Source organism: Peromyscus californicus, unplaced genomic scaffold (assembly GCF_007827085.1).
Source record: "Peromyscus californicus insignis strain IS unplaced genomic scaffold, ASM782708v3 Scaffold_11__1_contigs__length_118956290, whole genome shotgun sequence".
NCBI lineage: Eukaryota > Metazoa > Chordata > Mammalia > Rodentia > Cricetidae > Peromyscus > Peromyscus californicus.
This window is the reverse complement of record NW_026294402.1, coordinates 9,457,192-9,482,591: the sequence shown is the minus strand read 5'-3', so window position 1 is coordinate 9,482,591 and position 25,400 is coordinate 9,457,192. Positions and strand designations below refer to the sequence as shown.

The following is a 25,400-nucleotide window of genomic DNA, read 5'->3' as shown; positions in this document are numbered from 1 at the left end:
CTAAGTCTAACTTAGTGGTTTACTGAGTTCACTGGAGTGACATACAGGAGCATGGATGAAGCAAAGTCAAGTGCAAGAGTGAGAAGCCCACCCCAGCACAGGTGAGAACTCCTTCACAAGAACTGCATTCCTAGAACTTCCTGCACAATGTACAGTTAACCCAACCACCATCCATTCCCCCACTACCCTTTCCTCCCCGTCTGGCAGCTGTTTCTGTTTATTTAGCTTTGGGAAGCAGTGTTGTGAGCATTAAGTTTCTTTCATTTCCTGAGTTTGATAAGACTTGCTTTTTTCTCTCAAGGCCTTGTGGTCCAAGGCCTCTTGTCCAACATAACACTACTGTAACTAACCTACTCACTCTGTGAAGACTCCATCTTTCATCAAAGCATATCCTTCCTTTCAAATAAGCTAATCTTTGGTAAGTCAGGCAAAAGAAAATTATCAAAAACAATAACTGTTTTACTTAACCCTCAAAAAGAACCTGGATAATCCTAAGCTTTCAATTTTATGTAACTATAAGCACAATCACAAAGTAGAGACTTTGGTTTCAAAACAACATGAGAGCGGTGGGTGGAGGTGTGGACAGTCTCTTTAAGCCCCAGAATGTAAGTACATTTGTTTTTTCCTTTATTTGCATGCACTGACACAGTAAATGACAGTGATGGACTCTGATCATACTTTTATGGAAGCAATTGAATTCTATGCCAAAACAAAAAAATAAAGTGTTTTAGTGGTTTCCTTAAACTAGTTCTGGTTCTGTGAGATGTTTGTGAGTTAATTAGAATACAATGATTTTATTTTTTAAAATAAAAATTTACTGAAGAAAATTTATTTTACCTAGCATCATTTCAAAACATCCATAATAACTATTACTAACAACATCATCTGAGTGGGTGTTACTATAGCCTGCCACATATTCTTGTATATCAGACTATCATATCACTATTCTAATGTTTTATTTGTACTGTTTCTACTATTTTGTACCTCACTCCCTATCAACAATGCTTCAGTGAACTTTGCAATTATGGCATTTAATTTTACTACATTTATTTCCATAGAGTAGATGTATGGTGATTACAGCAACTCTGACTATGTAATCACCTGCATTTACAAATGTACCAGACTCTTCCTCTAGGAATCTTACTTGTCATACGCCTACCAACTTTACATCTAAACAATGCTGATCCTATTACCTTTCTACATTTGATTTAAAAGTCTTTCAGTAATTTAGAAGCTATCGACATGAATCTTAAATAGTTTTATTTGTATGTTCTTAAGGAGAATGAGCATTTTCTCATGTATTGAACTTCTCTATTTTCCCAACTGTGTGACTCTGCTCTTTTGGTCTTCCCTGTTGTTTCCTTTCCTTTCCTCTCCCACTACCTTCCTCTCTTCCTCTCTTTTGAGATCCCTTCCCTCCCTTTTCTCCTGTCTTCCCTCCCTCCATCCCTCTCCCTTTTCCTCTCTCCCCCTCCCCTTCTCTTTTCCTTTGTTTCTTTCCTTTTGTCTTTTTATTGAAACACAGTCTCCCTGTATAGATCAGGCTGGTTTGGCATTTGCTATATCGCTTAGACTGGCCTTGAATTCAGATTTCCCTGTCTCAGACTCCTAAATATTAGGATTTAGAGACATGTCCCATTATATGTGACCTTAATTTTAGATATCTGAATTAACCATTTTTAATAGAAACTTTATTTCTTCTCAGTCATGTTAGAGTTCTATGAATAATTTTTTAACTCTACTTTCCCTCCAGGATTAGCTATATATATATAACAAAGACATGTTCAAATCAATACATTTGATCTATACAACCAAATATGGTTCTTCAAATATTCAATCACTTTTATAAGATTCTGGACTTCTTATAAAAATCATAGATTATTGTTAAGCAATGAGGAAATTGCATATACAATATTGTTAAAATAAGTATGTGTTATAGTAGTTTTCCAAACATTAAGGGCAATACTGAATTCATTGTCCATGTATAAATTTTTACAGTATTTTATGTATATGTGTTTGTGCCTGAGTGTATGTATGGGTATCACATGCATGCAGGAGCCCAGGGAGGCCAGTAGAGAGAATGAGATCTTATAAAACTGGAGTTATAAACAGTTGTGAGCTGCCATGTGGGAGCTGGGAGCTAAACCAGGGTCTTCTGAGGGACCAGCAATACTCTTAATAACTGAGGCATCTCTCCAGTCCCCAAGAATAAAATCTCTAAATGATTTTCCTATTCTTTATTGTAATGCTTAGAGGAATCTGGTCAACTATTGCCCAATAGTGCTCATGAACCATACTTCCCAATAAGTTGTATTTCCTCCACTTCAATAATGGAAGATTTAGCACCAAGTATCCCTCCCAAAACATACATTCTCCAAAGATACACAGGGTCACTAGAGGAAGTTTTCAAAGTATTTACAAATGCAGCCTTCTTACAAGTGAGATTAAAACACACACAGAATCTATATTTTTACGAGTTCCCACTCTTGTCTATTAATTACTTATTTTTTAAATTTTGAGTTTTCTTTCTTTTCTTTTTTTTTTTTTTTTTTTTTTTTTTTGACAAGAGGTCTCTATGTAGCCCTGACTGTCCTGGAACTAGTTTTGTAGACCAGACTGCCCTATTCCTGCTTCTTCTGCCTCTCGAATGCTTGGATTAAAGGTGTGCACCACTATGCCTAGCAATTACTTATTCTTGAAGTTTCTGTCCAAATTTAACGGCACCTTTTTTTTTTTTTTTTTTTTTTTTTTTGAGACAGGGTTTCTCTGTGTGGCTTTGCGCCTTTCCTGGAACTCGCTTGGTAGTCCAGGCTGGCCTCGAACTCACAGAGATCCGCCTGCCTCTGCCTCCCGAGTGCTGAGATTAAAGGCGTGCGCCACCACCGCCCGGCTTCGCCCGGCCCTTTAACAGCATCTTAACTAGGTAAATAATTGCTCTAGACATTGACACACAAGATAAAATCTAAATTGTTTCTTTCTAGGATGAACAGCCGTCTTCGACTACTTACCTAGAAACTACTAATTTCAATACTATGTGACATGAGGTTTTGACCTGGGCCACACTCTTCTTTGGACTTCAAAGGCAGCACTTGTTTCTCTTGCCCATGTGACCTTCTTCCTCACTCTCATCCTGTACACCCCAGCCCTACAATATGACTCACAGAGATTAAGAATATGTATTGATTTTATCTCACTGAAATAAGAGGGAATATGCTATATAAGACATAATTTTCACCTTTGAAAATTGTACCCTGGGGTGAGGGGTGTTACTCAGCAGGGTGATTACTTAGCAAGCTGAGGCCCTAGGTTTACTATCTGTGACACACTAATAGAAAGAAAGAAAACCAAATGTACCTTCTTTCCTTGTACTCTTTTCTTTGTAGTGGTTTCTCTATTTGTGAGAATTACCTAGAGGACAAGCTATGAAGCCTCAATTTTCTAAATATCAAAAGCAGAACTTAGCAAAAGATACCTGCTTGTCATGTGACATGAAATCATCTGTTTCCATTGTCTTGTTGTTGTACAACTTTCCTGAGAGATGCACTGCATATTTACAGTGACGATGCAGCCCACAAGCCTGGCAGGAGCAGTCCTCGGGGTTCTTTGGATGGATACTTAAGTTAGAGTAGCTTTCAACTCGTTCCTGCCGACAGTTAAAAATAATGAAGACTAAGTCAAATATGAATATATCCAAATTATAACTCATTTTGGAAAACAGTGGGAAGGAATATAAGAATAAAACACATGAAATTTTTTTACTTGAAGAAGGTATTTTTAAATTGAAAAATGAACTATTAATCTTGGCTATAAAAAAACAGACAAGGAAAAACAATTAGTTTCATCTATCTTGTTACATACAAATTACCAATAAGTAGTGTTTCCAATAGGCTTTAACTTACTTTTTTCCTGGTCTCATTGATAATTAGCATCAATGAGATATTAAGTAAAGTTGGAAGATGAGCAACAAAAATTCAGAATAGAGAAAGATGAATTTGTTTAAGCTAGTTAGAATTTGAAAAACAAGTTACATTCATTCTTCAGTGCATGAGTGAAATCACATTTTTCTCCAAACATTCTGGAAATAACCCTCCTGTAGTCACCTGCTCTGTCTTATAAAAACAAGCACCTTGAAATGAATGATGTTCCATGTCCAGTGCTGATGGACCATCTAGTGACTGTATTACCACCCAATGAACAATGTGAGAAACACTAGTCTGCATGAGCAGAACTTCATTAGACATAAAGTTACTTGTACATGAGTAACTGTGCTCACATGCAGGCTGTGTTAGATAGTCCTGTTCTGTTAGCAGTGTATTTTAATATCACAATTGAATGAGCACACTAAGTATATTGTTAGCATGGTTACTAAGTCACATTCACCCCCTACACCAGTCTGATGGTACACTGATCCTTTTTGTATTGTGTGATCTGCAACACTATTTTGATTTACCTGTCATATTCTTCACACTTCACAGCCTGACATTAACAGACTAAGATCCAGACTTGCCCTCTTCCCTTCCTGCTTCTGTGGTGCTGTGGGAGCATAGTGAGATGAAAGCTCAAACAGCTTGGTATTTTGAGTGACGACTGTGAACAGAATGCTCTCCACATGTAAGTGACATACACAATTTTCTGGGTTAAACCAGTAAGTTTTCTTCATGTTACTTTATGTTTTGCAGTATGGCTCAGTGTATCCCAAGACCTTACAGAATCATCTGTCTCATAATTCTGTGAATCTTATTGTTATTTCATCATGGGTTTTCTAACCTCACTGTTACCTGCCAGTGTGACAAAACACAATGTAACTTAGAGGTCTGAGTCTTGAAAGACTGTTAAACACTGGCCTGAGAAAGTACCAGCTACGCAACACTACTTCCTCTGGTTACACTTTCCTCATTGTAAAACGGAGGTTAAGTAATACAGTTCACATGTAAATCATTTGCCAAAGGCTAAAGGGTCTTTAAAATTGTAACATTTTTCTTTGTATTAATGAAAACAATATTATAATAATTATTTCATGCATTTTACCTAAAATAAATAAACACCTGTTTCCCTTAAAAGCAGATGAGTATTTTTTTTTTTTTTTTTTTTTTTTTTGCATCTGAGGAATAAACTGGGGATCCAGAGGTGTTAAAATCTACAGGTAAGAAGATAGGTATGGTGGTTCTAAATTCAAGCCATCCTTGAACTGGAAATCTTATAATTTGTAAGTCCCTGACTGTCCCTCCAACTGAACCATCTTCTATCATCAGGCTTACTTCAGGCTGAAGAGTTCTTGACAAAATGAAGTTTTCTGAAGTAAATGAGCACAGAAATTGATTTAAGTGCTAGAGAGATTTTAAGGAATTTGAATGTCTATTATCTACCATTCTTCCCTCTTATTATTAGAAAATAGAATGTCAGCAGTAGGGGTACCTTTAAGTACCATATAGTACGTCCTCTGCCATTAGAGATACTAAAATACAAATCTGGAGTATAACAAAGAATCCAGTTATTCTTATATTAAAAAGTCAACTCCTCAAATTGCTAGAATTATAAAATCTTAAGTTAGAGAGTATGTCAAACATGATGTAAGTCAGTATTTTCCATACTGTTTGATGGAAATCAAATACCCCAAGAGGGGCCTGAAGTGATGGCTCCTGGGTAAAACTATTTGTTGTCACATAAGCCTGATGATCCAAGTTTGATCCCAGGAACCCACAGTGGAAGGGAAAATCAGGTGCTGAAAGTTGTCCTCTTCCCACAGTGGACTATGGCATGAATGTGTCCTCATTCACACACATTAGATACTCTCCACACACTTCAAACATACATATATACACAAAAAATATTTTAAAAAAAACAGTAGAAGGAATAATCAGTATCTCAAGAGAAGCAGCCTCATGGGATCCACTATTTTGAGAAATACTGCTGTCTAAATCCCCTCCTGGTAGACTTGAGGTATAAATTTATGAATTAGTGCTCAGAAAAGTGCTCCAATACAGAAGCCAGTTTAAGCTAAACACTGTTTTTTCAAACTTCTTCGTCTGTGTGACTTACTTCTAAGAAGAACCATCTTATAAGACAATCTCCTCATTTTAAAATAGGCTAAGCTCTAGAGATACTCTGAAATTATTTTAAACCACTTAATTATTGAAGACATTGTGTGGATATTTAAAACAATAAAAGACTTGAGAAGAGACCAGTATGTTGTTATTTAACAAGGCAGAAGGCCAACACTTTAGCAAATGATTCCATCTGGGTGGATATTAAAATCTTGAGAGGGCCACTGTCCCCATGCTCTTACCCGAGATTAAAAGGCAAACTATATACCTTATATTGCTCTTTCCATCGACTTCTAGAGACTAAACTCTCTAGACGGGGTTGAATAAAGCGATTATCCAAATAATGAAGAGATGTCAACATATCTTTTGCATATGACTTCTTCCTGGTGCCAGCTGTGAGCAGAAGACAAAAAACAGCAGAACACTTGAAATACTGAATCAGTGGAACACTATGTATGTGTTAGAGTTTTAGAAAGATGATTGGCTAGTTGAAAATATTTGAAATTAGGAAATAGTTAATGAAGTAAATGGTTCATTTCATGGAAGAACAGGAGCAGAGAACAGGGCAGAGCTTCTGATAACCTCCTGTAAACATCAGGCTTGCACAGAACCTTTCACTTTCCTTTAAAACTGATCATGCTTTGAAGGACCCCTGAAGCTGGCTCCATCCGTGATCCAGTGGTAACACCTGCCAACACACTGGAAAAGCCTTTTCTGCTTTGTCTTCCCCCTCGCTCCCTCATAGCATACTACAGTCAGTTTTGCTTTCCTAATTTGACTAATATTTTGTTCTCAATTTATATGTGTTTTGTCATGGCCTGTGATGCTAAGCTTCATTTTTCCACTTTCTTCAGAAATTTATTTCTAAATGAACATAGCTAACAAATTTATCATATTGTATTAAGTCACTACGAATTTAAATGCTATATCATGAATTAAAAGCCCTTCTTTCCACTATTAGCTCCTTTGAAATCTTCCTCCCCTCATCCCTGACTCATTACACTGTAATGACATTGGTCTTCCTAGTTGTTCTTGAATGCTCTTAACTCTTACCGTGATCCTAAGCATAAAACATGTATATATCACTGTTCTGGTTGGTTTTGGCCAACTTGACACAAAACTCTGTAAATACAAGGTGAGTTGTATAAAAAAACAAAAACAAAAAAACAGGCTTAGCAAGCCATGGAAAGCAAGCCAGTGAGCAGCACTCCTCTATGCCTTGGTTTCAGTTCCTGCCTCCAGGTTCCTGCCTGGGCTTCTCTCAATGGACTATGACCCTGCTGTGGGATGTTCTGTATGGTAAATGTGTTGCTCTGATTGGTTAGTAAATAAAACACTGATTGGCCAGTAGTCAGGCAGGAGGCAGTATAGGCGGGACAAGGAGGAGAATAATTCTGGGAAGTGGAAGGCTGAGTCAGAGACACTGCCAGTCACCACCATGACAAACAGCATGTGAAGATACCGGTAAGCCACGAGCCATGTACAAGGTATAGATTTATAGAAATTGATTAATTTAAGATATAAGAACAGTTAGCAAGAAGCCTGGTACAGCCATACAGTTTGTGAGCAATATAAGTCTCTGTGTTTACTTGGTTGGGTCTGAGCGGCTGTGGGACTGGCGGGTGAGAGAGATTTGTCCTGACTGTGGGCCAGGCAGAAAAACTCTAGCTACATGACCCATTATATACAAATACAAGCCAAATCAACCCTTTCCCCCAAGTTGCCTTTGGTTAGTATTTTATCATAGTAATATAAAGCAGACTATATACAGAAATTGGAACCAGAAATAGAATATTTCTGTGACAGAGCTAACCATGTTTTGGAATGATTATGGAGATGTTTGGAACTTTGGGCTGGATAAGCCACTGAGTGCTCAGAGCTTAATGTGTTGTTCTATGGGATCCTGAAAGATAAAAATGGAGGCCCGGGATGTGAAGTTTCAGTCAAAGGACAGACTCTACTGGAGCCCTTTGAAGGATACTTTGAATTAGGAAACTGTGGTGCTGGTCACCTGAGACTGAAGAAACAGCTGTAATGAAGAAACCAGCATCAATCAGGTGTAATCTTCTGGAAAGTGCTTCCTCAGGGTTAGCACACAGAAGATGTGGCCCAAAGGGGGCTAGGGGTGTACTTTGTGCTGGTAGTCAAACTGGGTAATGTGCAAGACTCACACAGGTGGAACTAGTCTGAAGGCATGAAGGGGTCATGGAGAGCAGTTGAGGCTTGACACCATGTGACAGAGTAAAGAGTCCCTGAAGACAGCCCAGGAGAGGCTATTGGCAAAGGTACAGCCCTGTAACTGCAGAGTTCCCAGCATACTGGAGATGACAATACCATGGGATGACCAGCAAGGAGAGCATCAAGTGTAGAGTAGAGCTGGCCTGAGCCTAGGAGACAAGCTGTGTGTGCTGTGGATGGCTGTTCAAGCGCTCTGGAACCCAGAAGATTGTGAATAAGTCCCGGAAGTCTGACACTCAGCTTCACACTGATGGACTTTGGCTTTGCTTTGGCTGTGAATATGCCCTGATTCTTCTCTTTGGAGAAAGGAAATATTTAACTCGTCTTTTGATTTTGATTACAGGAGCCCATGGCTGAGAGACTTTGGAACTGTAGAGAGGCTTTGAACTTTGACAGAGACTTTTGATATTTTAAAAAGACTGAACTTGTTGGGCAGTGGTGGTGCACACCTTTAATCCCAACACTCAGAGGCAGGTGGATCTTTGAGTTCAAGGCCAGCCTAGTCTACAGAGTTAGTTCCAGGACAGTCAAGGCTACACAGAGAAACCTTGTCTCAAAAAAACAAAAAAGACAATTTAATAGTGTTTGAATTTGTAAAGACTGGAGCTTTTAAAATTTGAAATGTATTTTATATTAGACATCGATATCAATATGAGATATTGTAAATAAACAAGAAAGGAAAGGTTATGGTGTAATAGTAATATATTGGTGTGTCAAACTAGTAAGGGATCAATTGTCCTGGTTGGTGTTTATCAACTTGACACAAACCTAGACATATGTAGGGAGAGGGAAACTCAATTGAGAAAATATTTCCATGAACTAACTATAGGCAAATTTGTAGGGCATTTTCTTCATTAATAATGGAAGTGAGAAAGCCTAGCTCACTGTGGATAGTACTATCCCTGGGCAGGTAGTCTTGTGTCGTATAAGAAAGCAGGTTAAGCAAGCTATGGAAAGGAATTCAGTAAACAGCATTCCTCTATGTCTTTTTTTTCACTTCCTGCCTCCAAGTTCCTTTTTTGGCTTCCCTCAATGAACTCTGACCTAGTATACATAAGCCAAATAAATCTTTATTTCCTAAATTGCTTTTGGTCAGTATTTTTATCACAGAAATATAAAGCAAACGAATACATTCATCTTACTCATGTTTCTGTTTAAATGATACTTCATTATATTATTTGACCAATCTGTCCAATCTTCAGATACATGTATATGTTATATATATATATAAATATAAATATATTATAGTTCATCTATCAATCTGTCCTGGCTAGATGTCAACTTGACACATCTGGGAAAAGGGACTCTCAATTGAGAAGATTCCTCTATAAGACTTGCCTAGGCAAGTCTGTAGTACAATTTCTTAATTAGTGATTGATGTGGGAGGACCCAGCCCATTGTGGGTGGTGCAACCTCTGGACAGGTGGTAGTCCCAGGGTGTATAAGAAAGCAGATTGAACAAGCCAGGGGTAGTAAGCCAATTCTCAGCACTCTTCCATGGTTTTGCTTCCGTTCCTGTCTCCAGGTTCCTTTCCTAACTTCCCTTAGTGAAGGAGTGTGACCTGAGAGTTATAAGCTGAAATAAACCTTTTCCTTTCCAAGTTGCTTCTGGTCATGGCGATTTATCTCAGCCACAGAAACCTTACCTAATCTCTCTCTCTCTTTCTCTCTCTCTCTCTCTCTCTCTCTCTCTCTCTCTCTCTCTCTCTCTCATCTAATTGACATTAGCTTCTCTTCTTATTGTCCAACTATATACTCTTTTATTTTCACAATAAGTACATACTAATTTTAGTTCACATATTATGCTATCTACTTGTTTAATCACTTATTGTCTGTTGATTAATTGTTTGATTGTTGATATGGTAATTTCAAACCACAAAAGGTAAGGAATACATTAGATTTGTATATTTTGTGGTTTGAAATTACCATATCAACAATCCTCAAATAATGCCTGGACCATAGATGGCATTCCAGAAATATTTGTTCTATAACTTATGAATAAAATCTTATTTAGGCACTCAGGTGTTCAGCACAACATATGTATAGTCCATGAAATGTCAGATTCTGTGTTGGGGACATGTATATATTAAAGGTTTAATTTCTCATACTCTGATAAGGCAAGAAAACAGAGATACATTTTCAATACAATACAAGAATTCTCATATACAGATACAGCCATACTCAGAATGTGAGTGGCATAAGTGAGGCAATGAAAAGTATTCATAGTTTTACAACAGAAATATTTTTACATTTATCTAGAGTATCTATAATAAATAACAATTACATTATTACAGAGAACAGCATGGACCAAGGCATAAATGCAGAAAAGAGCATGTGTCTTTTGGTGAAACTCAAAATTCTTAGAGGACCTGAGAAAGCATACGAATGTTGAGGCAACCTTCTGTTTTAGGGGTGTATGTTCTATATTCTCAAATTCACCGTAGAAATCTTTGAGAGCAAGGACTTGTCACATACTTACCATCTGTATATATCCAATAATATTAACAAGACTTTTATGTGAATGCACTTATAGTGTAGTTTATTCCAGAAGGAACAACTGGCAAGGTTTAAGAATGGCTTGTCTTGGCATTGTTTCATCTAATTTCAAAAGCTGCTTAGGAAAATGTAAAAATGTTCCATTGGTATTATTAACTTACCATACAAGGTTTTCAGAAAAGATTCATCGAAAGCATTGATCAGAAGAGCATTCACAACTGTTTCAAAGTGAGTATAGTGGTCACTAAAAGAATCTGAAATTAATTTAAAATAATTATTAGGATATAACAGACAAAACTACTCTGTGACTGCAACAGGTCCCCTTCCAATGCTAGGAAACTGGTTACCACAAGTCACACAAAGTATGCTCATCCTGTATATGCTTTTGTGACTTGGGCAATACAAAATGTCTATTTTACAAATTTGGTGGTTTCTAACTCAAAGTCTCTAGATGTCATCTAAAATGGTCCCAGACTTATGAAGGGAAAATTCTTCAGAGAATACTGAGAAGTATATACTGTGAAAAATCAAAATAATACATGTCTACTTGAAATGATCAACTAGAGTGAATAAAAAAGGTAAGAAAGCCTCCCAAATAGACTGTTTAATATGCTTTAGTCTATAACATGCTACACATGACACAGCCCAGGAAACTACTACTCACAGAAACCTTAGCGGGCATAACAACGCCATTATCCCTTATCCTGCCACAGATGTAGGATTTTTCCACACCATGTTAAAGAGCTGTGCCTTCTCTTTTCCACACTACACACATAATGCCACTATAGTCTGTCTAAGCTAGCCTTAGACATGAGTTCATCATGGTGACAAGCCAGGTAGTGGTGCTGTTCTTGTTACTCTGGGGCTAGACTTTACTCTGGGATATGGAAATGTTCTCTAGCAAATCCTCCCTCCCATAATTCAAATAGTAATCAAAGAACACTTGCCCTGCTGGAGGTGTCTATGAACTATGACTGGAAATGTGGAAGATGTTTAGTTAGGGACGGAGTAAAAAGTAGGACATATTCTTAGAAATCATGAATTGGCTGGGGTTTTATTTTCACCTGATTAAGTGGATTGAACTTATTATGCTATTTGCTAAAAGGGCTTTGTAAGGTTTTTTAGGCCTTCAGGGAAATTTCAGTCTCTACTTTTTCCACGGAGTTGCTGAAGTTTAAATATCAACAGAAGTAATTTGTACTGGGTCTTAGACCTTAGAGAGCCTATCATCATTGAAAATTCCAAAAGTGCCAATTGTGTCATTAGAGGATACAAGACTGTACACACACACACACACACACACACACACACACACACACACCAGTAGCATCTAATGGGAAAGTAAAAAACAGTAACAATTCAAAGAACTCACCTCTGACTTTCCACACTGCTATAAAATAAAGTTGGTATATAATTTTGAAATAAAAATTCATCCAAACTCCAACTAATACTTTTCAAACAATATTAAAGCAAAGCTCTTCTGGGGAGAAAAGGTTAAACTCAACCACTTTGGGACTAAGTTTAACCATAAAGCAAATACAACAGCGATTTTTTTTTTAAACCTCACTGAACATGTTGGTCTTGAATGTGCTAATGCCCAGTGTTACTCATCTGCCATGGAATTTTAAGAGCTGCATCTCTATTTCTAAGGCCCTGGAATTTCTCCTTCAGGAGCATAAGGAAAGGACAGAGATCAGCATTGCTTGGGTGTTTTACTTCCTAACCACAGTATCATCTTCCTAGCTATGCTCATCAGAATCTCCTTACAAAGAAGCTTCTGGTTTCATCATATTTGAATAAATGGTAGGCAGTGCTGGGATAATGTTCCTAGTATCTCCAACTGAAAAATAACACAATGAAGAAGTAAATATCAGGCATCACCTGAAACACTTATGTGCACTGCCTATTTCCAAAGGGTTAATCTAAGAGATGTTACCCTTGGTGTATTTTCAGTTGAGGAAACTAAAGAGATGATGAGAACGTTTCTTAAGATCATCTAGCTAAGTGTTAGAAGCTGAGTACCAGGCAGTCTCCTCCAGACTTTGTGTTCATGTTCCCTGCATAGGTCTACCAATATGGTATTACCTTTCACAGAACTGGATTGAGAGTTGGAAAATATAAAATTCAAATTTCTCACCTAGTAGGAAAAATGACAACTCTCAGTGACCAAGATCCCTAAAATCACAAGAAAATAGAGAAGCTTGGAACTAGGTTTGGAGCCAGGCTTCCTGCAAGACTAGTTCTAATTCCTATATCGGATGAATGTCTGTGAAATAGTCTTGGGGACTTACTTGAAAATTCCCCATGATCATCTTCTGTTTAGTAATATTGAGGTGTGCATCTAGGGTCTCCTGCATGCTATGCATATACTTCATGATCATTTCAATGAGAAAAGGGTAAAGAAGTCATATTTGTTATTATGCATGATTTTATTTTTCTAAGGTAGCAATCAATTCCATGCTCCATTTGATCTCTCAGTATTCTGTTATTTTTCTGCATCCCTTAGCTTCACATATGCTAAGATTTTGTTTTAACATCCTTTCTACTGATCTGGATGTTTTTCCCATGTCAGCTCTGCCCTGCTGTACTTATTTCAACTGAATGAGAACTTTTTACATCTTGTAGTGGAAAATCCTTTCAATTACTACTTTTTCAAAATTCACTTTATTCTTGTGCATTTATTCTTCTAAGTGAAGTTCAGAAGAAAAACTTCTTGTGGTGTGTGTAGTACTTTCAGATCATGGTTGTCTCTCCACTTACTCATGTTTCCTTTCTTATTTCATCATAAGTGTTTTTCTATCTACAAAGCCAGCCATGATTTTATGATCCGGCTTAGGAACTTCATTTTGTTGTCAGTGTGCAAGAAATTTTCCTTCATTATATTTTTTAAGTATTTATTTCTTCTATAGAAGAAAGTAATTGAGTTTTGTATATCTCCTATTATTTTGGCTACTGTTCTGAGATCCTTTACCAATTTCAAAATAGCTACTCTTGGATATCTGTGGGAGATGAGTCTCCCAGGATACCACAGAGCTGATGGATATTGTTAAGGGGTTCTGATGGTATTTTTTTCTGCTATCTCTTCCCAAACTGGTCGTGAACCAAGAGAAAATTTATAAATACTGCTCCAGAAAGAAGTGAATGGCTTGCTGACATGTTGTTTTGGGGAATGAAAGCATACAATAACATGAGAGGTAGAGGCAGAGTAGGAAAACTTTCTTTTGTAACAGTTCCTCTCTATCCCTGGACACATCAGGGAAAACAGAATATGGGTAGAAAATTATTGAAAGAAATTCAATATACACTCTCATGCTTAAAATATTCATATTATTTCTCCTAACTTCTGTATAAGTGTTTAAGTTAGAAACATTGCAATTGTGCTTATATGCACACATATAAACATGTCATCATCCTAGGTGCAAATGTCTTTTTCAATACCGATGCTCTTTTATCTACCTCACAATAAACTCCTCCTAAGCAGAAAATATTTTTTCCCAACATGGATAATTGGGCTAGTGCAGTTTAAATTGTTTTTGTTCTTTTCTTAAACCAAAATAAATGAATCAGATGGGTCCTGTGAAGGCCAAAGTGAAGGTTGAGGGTTGGCTGACTCTCAGCCTCCTGAAGCCTTACCTGTCTTCTCCATAGTCTCTGACTTGTTTTGGCAGAGCAAAGAATATAGCAAGTATCCACTGCATCCAAGAGAAAAACAGTAACAGGAAGTGGAATAATGTGAAAATTCCTTGACTACAGCTCATCTGGGCTGGGGACAGAAACTAAAGCCCTGCTTCCAGCCCCATCACACATACACAAACACACTGCTGTTGATCGGAGACCATCTATAGCTCTATTGGTTTTGTTTTTACATCTTAATGCACTGCTCAAGAGCATCTGAAATAGAAAACATTTCTGCCCTCTTCATTTCATAAAGAACACCTTTAGTGTTTCATTATAAATGATAGTTCTCACTTGAAAATATGGTCATGTAAAGAACAAATGATCTTATAAGTAATTTTAAAAAAACTCATTTTAAAAAATATGCACATTGAATCCAATCAAATATTGCTTTTACACTCACTTTTTGTTGCACTTATAGAATTATCTGAATTGCCAGGTGGCAACTAAGCTGGTTATTTTCTTAGTCTAATTTCCAGTATTCTAAAGACACAGTGGTTGGCTGAAATGTATTCTTTTCAGCTCTACTACTCAGTTTTGTTTGACCATATGATAGGATAGAGTGCTAAGAAGATAATGCAATACTTACTATCCACCTAACAGTGCTTTTCTGGTTTCTTCTACCTGTGTACAGTATTTCTGGCATGTGAACTATGCAGGTCTGATGTGGTGGACAAATACCTATCCTTCAACCGCCTTTCGCATCGGTCAGCAGAACTGAGTCTCAGAATATAAGCAGATATTTACAGAGCTGATGAAAATGGAGGAAGACTTAACTGTCATGTTTAGTAATGAAGGAGAAAACTAGAAATTGTATAGATGTACCTCTTGGCCAAATGGCAGGAGGTGAGGAAATGTCTTCCTACTGTTCCCTAGGCTTTAATGAATTGACACCCACATCCATTCTTTTGAGACAGGATCTAATCGTGTAGGCTTGGCTGGACTGGAACTTCCTGTGTAGCCCAGGTTTACCTTGAACTCACAGATCTATCTGCCTCTGCCTCCTAGTGCTGGGATTATAGGCACGAGCCATCATTGGTGGCCAATTTTGATTTTCAACTGAACACTGAATGTAGAGTAGGCAGAAGCATCTCCTGAGTTGCACTTAGTATGAATTCTTGTAGAAGCTGGCAGAATAAATCTGGAAATGCCCATTCAGTAATAATTTAACACAAGCTACAGAGTAGTATTCACTGTTCATCAAATAGGCTATTGTCTTAATGAGAAAAAAGATGTTTTGAATTTATAAAAATTAATTTATAGCAACCTTTAGAACTTAATTCTTTGGGTAATCAAAAATTGCTTAAATTTTGTAAACTTCACTGGACATAAAAATTGATAAATTAAAACCATTAATTAATCATACATATAAACTTTAAATTTTTGTTTTTATTAGCTCTGATATTTACAAAACTCTAGTTGTGATTAGCATTTATCTCAGTCCATAAAATCCAGGAATATTATGACACTATTTTTATTTTAATCACCCACCCAACGAACAATATGCTCCTATAAAATGCCACAAAGACTTAAGCACTGGGAGTGGTAGCCTAAGACTGCAATCCTTGAAACTTTGGAGACTGAAAGCAGGATAATTAGCATTGGTTTGAAATCAGTCGGGGCTACACGGTGAGTTCCAGACCAGCCTAGGTAACAGTGTAAGTTCTTATCTTAAATGAAATAAAAATAAATGAAAAACAAAACAACAAAGAGAGAAAGTAGCCAACCATCTAACCTTTACTTCTGGAAGTCAGATACTTACTTCATTGGGCTTTACTTTTTTATATACTAGAAAATTCTTTTCCATGTCCAGTTATGATAAATGTATGAGCTTATCTAATCATCCTAACAATAGTTATCTACTTCCTCAACTCCTTGACTAAATCTCTTACTCAGTTTTCTACTTATTGAGCTACAGATATCTAAAAGATACTCAGATAAACATGCCCATCAAGTTGATAAAAATTTGGACCTTATACTCAGGAGAAATCTTGCCTGGAGTTAAATATTTGGGAACTTTTGTCTATATACTTTACTGCTAAGGCAATAGGAAACTGCCCCAAGTACAAGCAAAATTAAGGCAGTTGATGATGAAATCCTGGGATATAAAAAAGTTGAATGGCAAATGGGAGATTAGTGTAACATTAGGAAAGGCAGGAGAGAGTGGTAGTGCAGAAGCTATAAAAGAGGAACATCCAAGAAGTGATAGTGGCCAGTGGCAGCAAAGCACAAAGCGACACTGGGTTAACACAAGAAACGAAGAATATGTTAGTGAGCAGAAGTTATCCAGAGTCCATGCTTACTACTCTGTACTTCCACAGGAAACAGGAATAAAGAGCTAGAATAGTGGCTCATGTCAACTCAAGAAAGGAAGAACAAGAATATTGTTACCAGTTAAGAAACACAACTTGTTGAGTAAGACTCCTGCAACTACAGAAATACAAAATAGATTACACAGAAAGTGAAATATAAACCTTGAGGTAGAGATATTTAATATTAAAAATAAACCCAGAGTTCCCTGGGATTTATTCAAGTGAGATACAGCCTTATGTCCACAGAAAATCCTGAATACAAATGTTTATATTAGTTTTATTCATAAAAATTGCCAAAACATGGAAGCAACCAAGATGTTTTGCAACAGGTGAGTGCATAAACTGTAGCAAATCCATACAATGCATTTTTACTCAGTAATGAAAACAAGTGAGCTATGGCATCTTGTTTAGCCATGGGGAAAAACTCAAGGTGCACAGTTGAGTGAAGAAACCAACAGGAAAAGTTACATGCTGTGGTGTTCTTAATTACATGACATTCTGGAAATGTTAAAAACTATGGAGACAAAAACAAATAAATAAGTGGTTTCCTAAGGTTCTAGGATGAGAAGGTGGAAATGTACATTTATTACTTTTCACATTGCTATAATTAAATGGCTGACAAGAAGTAACCTAAGGAAGGAAAGATTTATTTTGGCTAATTGTTTCAGGATACAGACCATAGCAGCAAGAACAGCTTACAGTCGCATCAGCAGAGGAATGAGGCTGCTTATGTCACAGTGAGGCAGTGAAGGGAAAATGAAAGCAAGCAAGTGTGTGACCTTCAGCCAGAAGCAGGGTTTGCACTGTAAATTCCTAAGGTCTGATCCCTGGAAACTCACTTCTTCCCACATGTTCCACCATCAAAAGTTTTCACAGCTCCCCCAAAACAGTGCTACTACCAGTAAGTAAGTATTCAAATACACAAGTCTGTGGAGAACATTGAAAAGAATGTAAGAGATGAATAAAGAAAATTTGAGGACACTGAAACTATTCTGATGGATATGTCCTTAGACAGTTGTCAAATGCATGGAAGGTATGAGACAAAGAGACAGCTCTAATGTGAACTATGAATTAGAGATAATGTACCAAGAGAGGCTCATCAATTATAACAAAGGTATCAAACTAGTGTAAGAGGTCAGTAATAGAGAAACTGTGTGAGTGAGGGAGTAAATGGCAACTCTAATTTCCATCCAACCATTCTTTAATTCTCAAACTGCCATTAAAATAATGTAAGCAGAAAGGAGTAGGCAGAGAAGGAATTAGAAGTAGTTTTCACATATTGGTTTTTCACATATTTAACACAGTCTAGATAAAGAATCCATTATCATGGTATGTCTCTTAATTAAGTAGTCTTTTGATGCAAATGCCCAAGTGGCAAGTGAACTAGTACCTGCTGATATAAAAAAGTTAGAGATTAACTTGGAAATGCCTCATTTTCTTCCTTAATTTGCCAAGTTTCATGAAATATGAATCATTCTTCAACCTATTGTTTCATTACAAATTGTGGAATATAAGTTGAACTGCTATACTTAATTTTAGTAAATATGATTTTCCTAAAATAGTATTTAGAAAAATGTATTCTTTAATATATGAACCTGTTTCTATGAACTGTAAAATATCATAAAGACAATCCTTAAATTTATGTAAAATTATAGGGATCCAAGTAGTAGTATGCATATTTAAATACACTCCAACTTTTCAAATTCTCTTATTTAAAATTATATCAATCACATACACACACACAAAAAGAAAATTTCCTATTTTTGGTAGGCTTCACTGTTTGTGTGAAAATTCAAAAAGCTTGGTAAAAACCAGTGGTTTTAGAGCAAGTATATGTCTAACGTCTATTAAAGATACCAGCAAGATCCATGCAATTATTGACACTAAAACACTATTTTTTTCTGACATTTTCACTGATGGTGCAAAAGTACAATGGGTAAAATGGCTGCCCCTTCACAAAAAGCACAGCACTAGCGCCAGACAACAACTGTGCAGTCACCACAGTGAGGTACGATGATAAAAACTATCCTTTTACTTAGGAATACCCTTGATTAATGGCAGTAAAAATAATTACTGCCATTAATCTTTAATTTAACAAACAAGTCTTTTAGTACTCTATAAAATGAACTTATACTGCATGCCAAAATAGAATGGTGGTTCTGAGGAAAAATCACTCATGCAACTGTTATAACTGGGCAAAGCTTCATCTGTCATGAAACAACCATTTTCACTTGAAAGAAAAGTGACAAACTGGATATTCAATTAATATCCATCAAATGTTTTCTCAAGAAAGAACAATGTGAGCCTGTCACTTTAAGTATAATTTACTGTTTGTTGCCAAAAAGTAAAGTCAAATATTTAAGTAAAAATCACAATTCTAAAAAACTTGTATGCAGTAACTGTGCATATGACAGCTTTTCAATATTATAGGAATAGTCTGATGAAGCCATGATATCAACAGATATTAGTTAAAAAAAATGGTGATATATGTGAAGATATGGAGTATCTATATGACACAGCAAACTACTATTTTCCAAATGACCAATGTCCTACTATAGAATCATGCATGGGTAAAATAGCCAACAAAATGCAAAATTGTCAATGGTTTGTAATATGAGTATTAGTTCATTTATATGGTTTCAGTACCTTCAGGAAAGTATCACCTGTCAGATTTTTGTGTATTAACATTATCTGATGAGAATATCCCAATTATTTTGGAAATTGTACGAAAATATTCTTCCTTTTCCAGCTACATATCAGTGTGAGGCAAACTGTTTCATGTACTTCAACAAAACAATATATTACAGCAGACTGAAAGCAACTCAGATATTAGAATGCAGCTGCCTTCTAGTGAGATCACACTGAAGACATCTAATGGGGCAGAAGAGGTGGCTAAGTGGTTAACAGTGCTTACTGCTCTTGCAGAGGATTGGGTCCGGTTCCCAGTACCCACATTGGGTTTATAACTGCCTTTAACTCCAGTTCCAGGGAATCCAATGCCCTCTTGCTTCTGTGGGCACCTGCATGCATGCATATTGTGCACATAAACTCACACAGGTACACATACATACAAATAAATTTAAAAATACATGTTCAAAGTGATTCAAAGAACACAGAACAATGTCAGTCTCCATTTTTGGAAAACAGTTATTTTCTATAAAATATTTTTGTCAATAAAATAAGTTTTCTAATGTTATTTTAATTAATAAATGTGTTTTCAATTATATTTACAGTGGTAAATAGTGACAAAGTAAGCCTGACAAAAATAAATGCTTGTTTGCTGGGGTCCATAGTATTTTAAAGGAAATGAATTCCTGAAACCACTGGAATAAATTTACTGTCAAATTTAAAATACCTGAATATAAAACCATAGTTCTTAACCAATAATTTAGAAGATGATATTGATAGGCTTTGATGCTTTATATAATGATTTGAACAAGACACAAACCACTGTCTTCACATTTAACTTACAAATAGAATTCTGTTTTACTAATTTCAGTTGTGATGTAGTCAAATTTTCTCCTTGTTGATTTTTAATGTCTTCATCACCTTCCTCATCTTGCACTACAAAATCATCAATTATATAATCATCTCCATTTTCGTCAGATTTGTAATCATCCTCATCCTCATCTTCATCAGTACTTGAACAAGATTCCTTTTCAGAGTCCTAATTAAATGAAAATAAATGCTTGAGTAAATATTATGTCTTAAGAAAAGCCAGTATGGCTATAAAGTTAAATCCGAAGGCAAAAAATGGATCCACAAAATTAAGCACATATTTTAAAGCTAAATATTGAACTTTTAAAATTGAAGAAGTATACACTTTGGTTATGTGATGTAAAATGTTTAAAATAAACATTAAGAATATGAGCAATTAAGAATGGGAAAGACCATACAGAACAACAAATAGTCTTTCAGTGTTTTTAAAAGAGAGAGTAAGGCTCACAATAAATTATTATTAAATACCATAATACAACAGTCAGGGATGCTTATTTAAATATTCTAACTTATTGGAAATAGAATAGATTCAGTACTTTAATATTTATAAAAACTACTTTCAAGTAAAAATTTAACAACAATAAACCAACAAAATAAAACACACCTCAAAATTTCTACCACTATTGCGTCTCTGTCTCTGGCGTGATTTTTCTGAGAGTTCCTTTAGCTTCTGGTGGTGGTCTCGCTTTCGAGTAATTAATGATTTTTCAGGGGTTTCTTGTTCCATTTCCAGTGAAGAACACTCCTCCTCGACCACCCTGCGTGGACGTTTACCACCTGCTTTTCTAACTAGGATATCACTGTCATCACTGTCATCACTGTCATACATTACAGAAGACAGCCTTTTTCTTTTTCCTGGCTTGATGTCTTCATCTTCCACATCTTCCTCTGTGATTTGTTTGGTGTGCTTGTTGACATCCTCCTCCTCTTGACCTGGGTGATTTTCATCATCTGGTAAGTCATTATGTTTGGTTTTGTTCATTTTTTCTTCATCTGTTGAACTATTGCCAGGGTTCATAAGAAGTTTACTGTTGCTTCCCTCACTTTCGACTTTGGTTAATTTAAGCTCTGTTTCTTTTTCTGGTATTTCATTAATACCAGGCTTCTGGCTACTATCAAGCTCTTCATCACTATCAATACTTTCACCACTATCAAGCTCTTCATCACTATCAAGTTCAAGTTCCTCATCACTATCAAACTCTTCATCACTATCAAATAACTGTGAGATACTTCTTTTAGTCCGGCGCCAATCAACTCGAGATTTTTGCTCAGGTACTTGGGTTTTAGAATTTTTCCTTGTTTCGTGTACCATTGTCACTTAAGCTTCTACAAAATAAAGTTATTAGGAACATAACAATGAATACATAGCACACATTAATTTGGTTACATTAAATGGTTCACAAAGCCAAATCACGAGATAGTTGAGTAAAAAAAAAAAATCGCAGAATAGTCAATGTACAAATAATACATTGAACAACTATTACTTTTTTGAACACATTTTCTTAATTATGCTATATGTTGTGCTGAAAAGAATGCACAGAAAAATCACAGTCCTATGTCATTTACAAAACTTTATAAAACTTAAACATGCAAACATAATTAAGAAAAATTCAAAGTGGTCAGTATTGATGAGTAATAAAAATAAATGTGATAGAAATGTCAAGATATAGAAAGATTAGTAAGGCAATTAGTTCACCAAAGACCATCCACGAACAGAGCTGATTAGGCACAATTTTCAAGGACTGGTTAGATTTGAAAAAAAAATAATGAAAAAGTAATTTCAGATAAGTAAATATAGTATGGACAAAACTCTGGCACTGAGCCGGGCGGTGGTGGCGCACGCCTTTAATCCCAGCACTCGGGAGGCAGAGCCAGGCGGATCTCTGTGAGTTCGAGGCCAGCCTGGGCTACCACGTGAGTCCCAGGAAAGGCGCAAAGCTACACAGAGAAACCCTGTCTCGAAAAACCAAAAAAAAAAAAAAAAAAAACCTCTGGCACTGATAAAGAACATGTCATACTTAGTAAGTGTTACTTAAAAGGGATACATAGCTTCTGGCAGGAAAAAAAGGAGACAAGAAGAGAAAACAATAATAGAATTACAGAGAGAGGGATGAGAGATGGCTTAGTGGGTAAACTGCTTGGAATGAAGCATGAGGACTTGGGTTGGGATCCTCATTACCCACATTAAAAACTGGTTGGTACAGTGCACACCAAACCCAGCACTGGATGTGGAACAGAGACAGATGAATCTCAGGGGTGGCTCCTTGGCCTGTTAGTCCAACTGAAATGACAAGTTCTAGGTTTAGTGAGAAATCTTGTTTCAAATAACAATAATAATAATGACTGATGATGATGATGATGATGATGATGATAAATACTCAAGAAAGATATCTCTACATCCATCCCTGGTGTCCACATATACTTGCATCAGGGAGCAAACTCACATACATTGCATATATGTGTTCAACACACACATACACTGAATTACAAAGATGATTCATCTTCAGGCAAAGAAGGATTTGATTTGGAACAGAAATAACATGAAATTTAAAGGCTCAATCAAGTTACACGAACAAAGTTACAATGTAGTAACTGATAGACAAAAGAGATGACAATACAATGCAGAGAGAGAACCTATCTGCTAAGACTGTAGCCTCTATATTCCTTTGTGAAGTGGAAATGGAGTTATACTATATTTAAAAAGCACAAAATAAATCCAATAGTGTGGTCAAATAAAAAAGTTAAAAGTTTCATGGCAAATCAGAGTATAGTACAAGGAAGAAAAATCAAAGCTGTCAGTCTGTGATTTTATAAAGTATATTTCACTAAATTTATCACAAGCATGTATTAAATACTGACAGGTAAGATAAATAGAAATTCAGTACTTCTGTGGTTGTCAAGGAATAGAAGTAAAATCATAAGGTAATATGACCTCATAGTACATGTGTAAGAACTTAAGAAAATTATTATAACAATATTCTATAATAGCATACAATATTTCTGGTCTTTCTACATATAATAGTACCAAGGGATAAAACAAAAATAGAACCTTAAAACAAAAATAATCCAAAATTATGAAAATAATCACACTGCTTACATTTTATATTCCAAATATTAGCTTCAAACATCTACTTCATTTGTCTCACTTCTAAGGGATTGTTAGAAACTTAGAGAAAGAAATCTTTATAAAATAGAGATTAACTATCATTGAAAAATATTAAAAATTGTGTAACTAACTATAAAGGTAGTATCAAAATTACAAAGCCAAAATAATTTTAAGCAGGGTTGGCATTATTGAACCAAATTTACAGCATTCCAATTACTTGGAAGAGAAAATATATTAATTGTACTAATTCTGGTATGGTTATAAGGCAGTATGCCTCCCTATAGTGGTAACTTCTCATATAAAATCAGAACAACAGAAATTATAAGATTATACACCAAAAAAACCTGTATAGCATAGGCTGAAGTGTAACTTTTTGATAGTATCTGCTATAGGATATAACTAATGTAACAATAATAGTAACAAATACCATTTAATAAACCAAATGGTCTATTTGAATTACAGTTGGTTATAATCTACATAAGTATTATATTGAAGTCAACAAAGATAAAAAACAATAAAGATATGTACTGAAAATTACCTTTAAAAAATCCCTAATTAGCCGGGCGATGGTGGCGCACGCCTTTAATCCCAGCACTCGGGAGGCAGAGGCAGGAGGATCTCTGTGAGTTCGAGGCCAACCTGGTCTACAAAGTGAGTTCCAGGAAAGGTGCAAAACTACAGAGAAACCCTGTCTCGAAAAATCAACAAAAAAAAAAAAAAAAAAAAAAAATCCCTAATTATTATTCAAAGCATACCTTTTGCATGCTCCACTGCTTTACACTATGTCCACCTAATTTCTCCAATAGTTTTGAAAAGACTTTTTGTTAAACATTAGAATAACTAGGCAGCTTATGTTTTGAAGTCATATAGTAAAGAATTTGTAAGCACATACAAATTTTCATAAGCCAATTTTGCATATGTGTATTACAAAATCATAAAGCTTTCTAGGAAACTTGTGTGAATTGGGATAAATAATGAAAGACACTTCAATAAAAAGACAAACATGGTTTCAATAGATACATGAAAGTAAATATGGACAGGAAGAAATGTTAAAGTGAAAGATGATTTTATTTTAGTACACAAAGCAGATTCACATACACCAGATTGCTCTTATGAAACTACAACATACTCAAAGGACATTTATCTTACAATGGGTAATTTCTAGGACAATAGTAGAAATGATTAAGACTATCACACTATTAAGAAGACATATGACTGTACATAATGAAGGTATAAAAGAAATCACCTGTATTTAAAATTGAACAGAATACTTTCATCTTTATTTTTAAATCCTGAAAATGATCTTCCAAAGAAGGTACTATTTATTTTCATATACAAATATTAAAGTCATGTACATAGAGTTTAAATGACTTACCAAAGATCACAGAGCTTGCTAGTGACAGAGCAGGGTTAGAAGCCAGGCCTCCTGATCCCCGTCCAGTGCTACACAATGACTGCTGGTAATATCATGTGTGTCCACACAGTAAAAAATTAACACTTTAAAGTAATATTATGTCTTATTCATGCTAAATTTTAGTTTCAGAAGACAACCATCAAAATGATGAGTTAACATGCTTTTCTAAAAATATGTAACTGAATTTAAGTGCCCATGGGTTAATTCAGAAATTTTTGAAAATTATCCATTAGGCAAGAGAAAAAATGCAAGAGATGGAAAGCTGCAGACTTCCCTCAACCATTTTATTGATGACATGAACTACAAAATTTAAGGGAATCCTTGGTAAGGTCCAAAGCAAAAATTTCTACGGAAAAATGAAGACTTTGATTTTTTCAGAAGGTATATTTTATTTAAGTTTCACATTTGCCAGGGTTTGTCTTATTTCAAAATTGTCATTTCTATCAATAAGGTAAAATAAACCTGTTATCAAAAGGGAGATTTTTTGAATGGGGTTAGTTCTTCTTTTTGAATTATGAATAGCTTGACTAAATTTTCTGGGGAGGAAAGAATGTCAGAGGAAAAAGGTGAGTAATCTAGAGGAGAAAAATGAGAAAACGAAGCCTAGTTCATAGGTA

At 35.7% G+C, this 25,400-nt stretch overlaps 1 protein-coding gene across 4 annotated transcripts in view; it reads right to left on the bottom strand.

Moving 5' to 3' along the window:
- The window catches only part of Ccdc82 (coiled-coil domain containing 82), a 41,721-nt gene that overhangs the window by 14,560 nt on the left and 1,761 nt on the right, over positions 1-25,400 (bottom strand). For 3 of the 4 annotated variants that reach the window (XM_052752202.1, XM_052752228.1, XM_052752219.1), the window contains exons 3-7: positions 20,868-21,589; positions 20,237-20,432; positions 10,940-11,032; positions 6,313-6,437; positions 3,473-3,643 (exon numbers count right to left, since the gene is read on the bottom strand). In XM_052752202.1, coding sequence (XP_052608162.1) covers positions 3,473-3,643; positions 6,313-6,437; positions 10,940-11,032; positions 20,237-20,432; positions 20,868-21,575 — 1,293 coding nt within the window. In that variant the 5' untranslated portion in view covers positions 21,576-21,589. The remainder of the gene's footprint in view (positions 1-3,472; positions 3,644-6,312; positions 6,438-10,939; positions 11,033-20,236; positions 20,433-20,867; positions 21,590-25,400) is intronic. The other variant, XM_052752210.1, reaches the window with a different exon arrangement.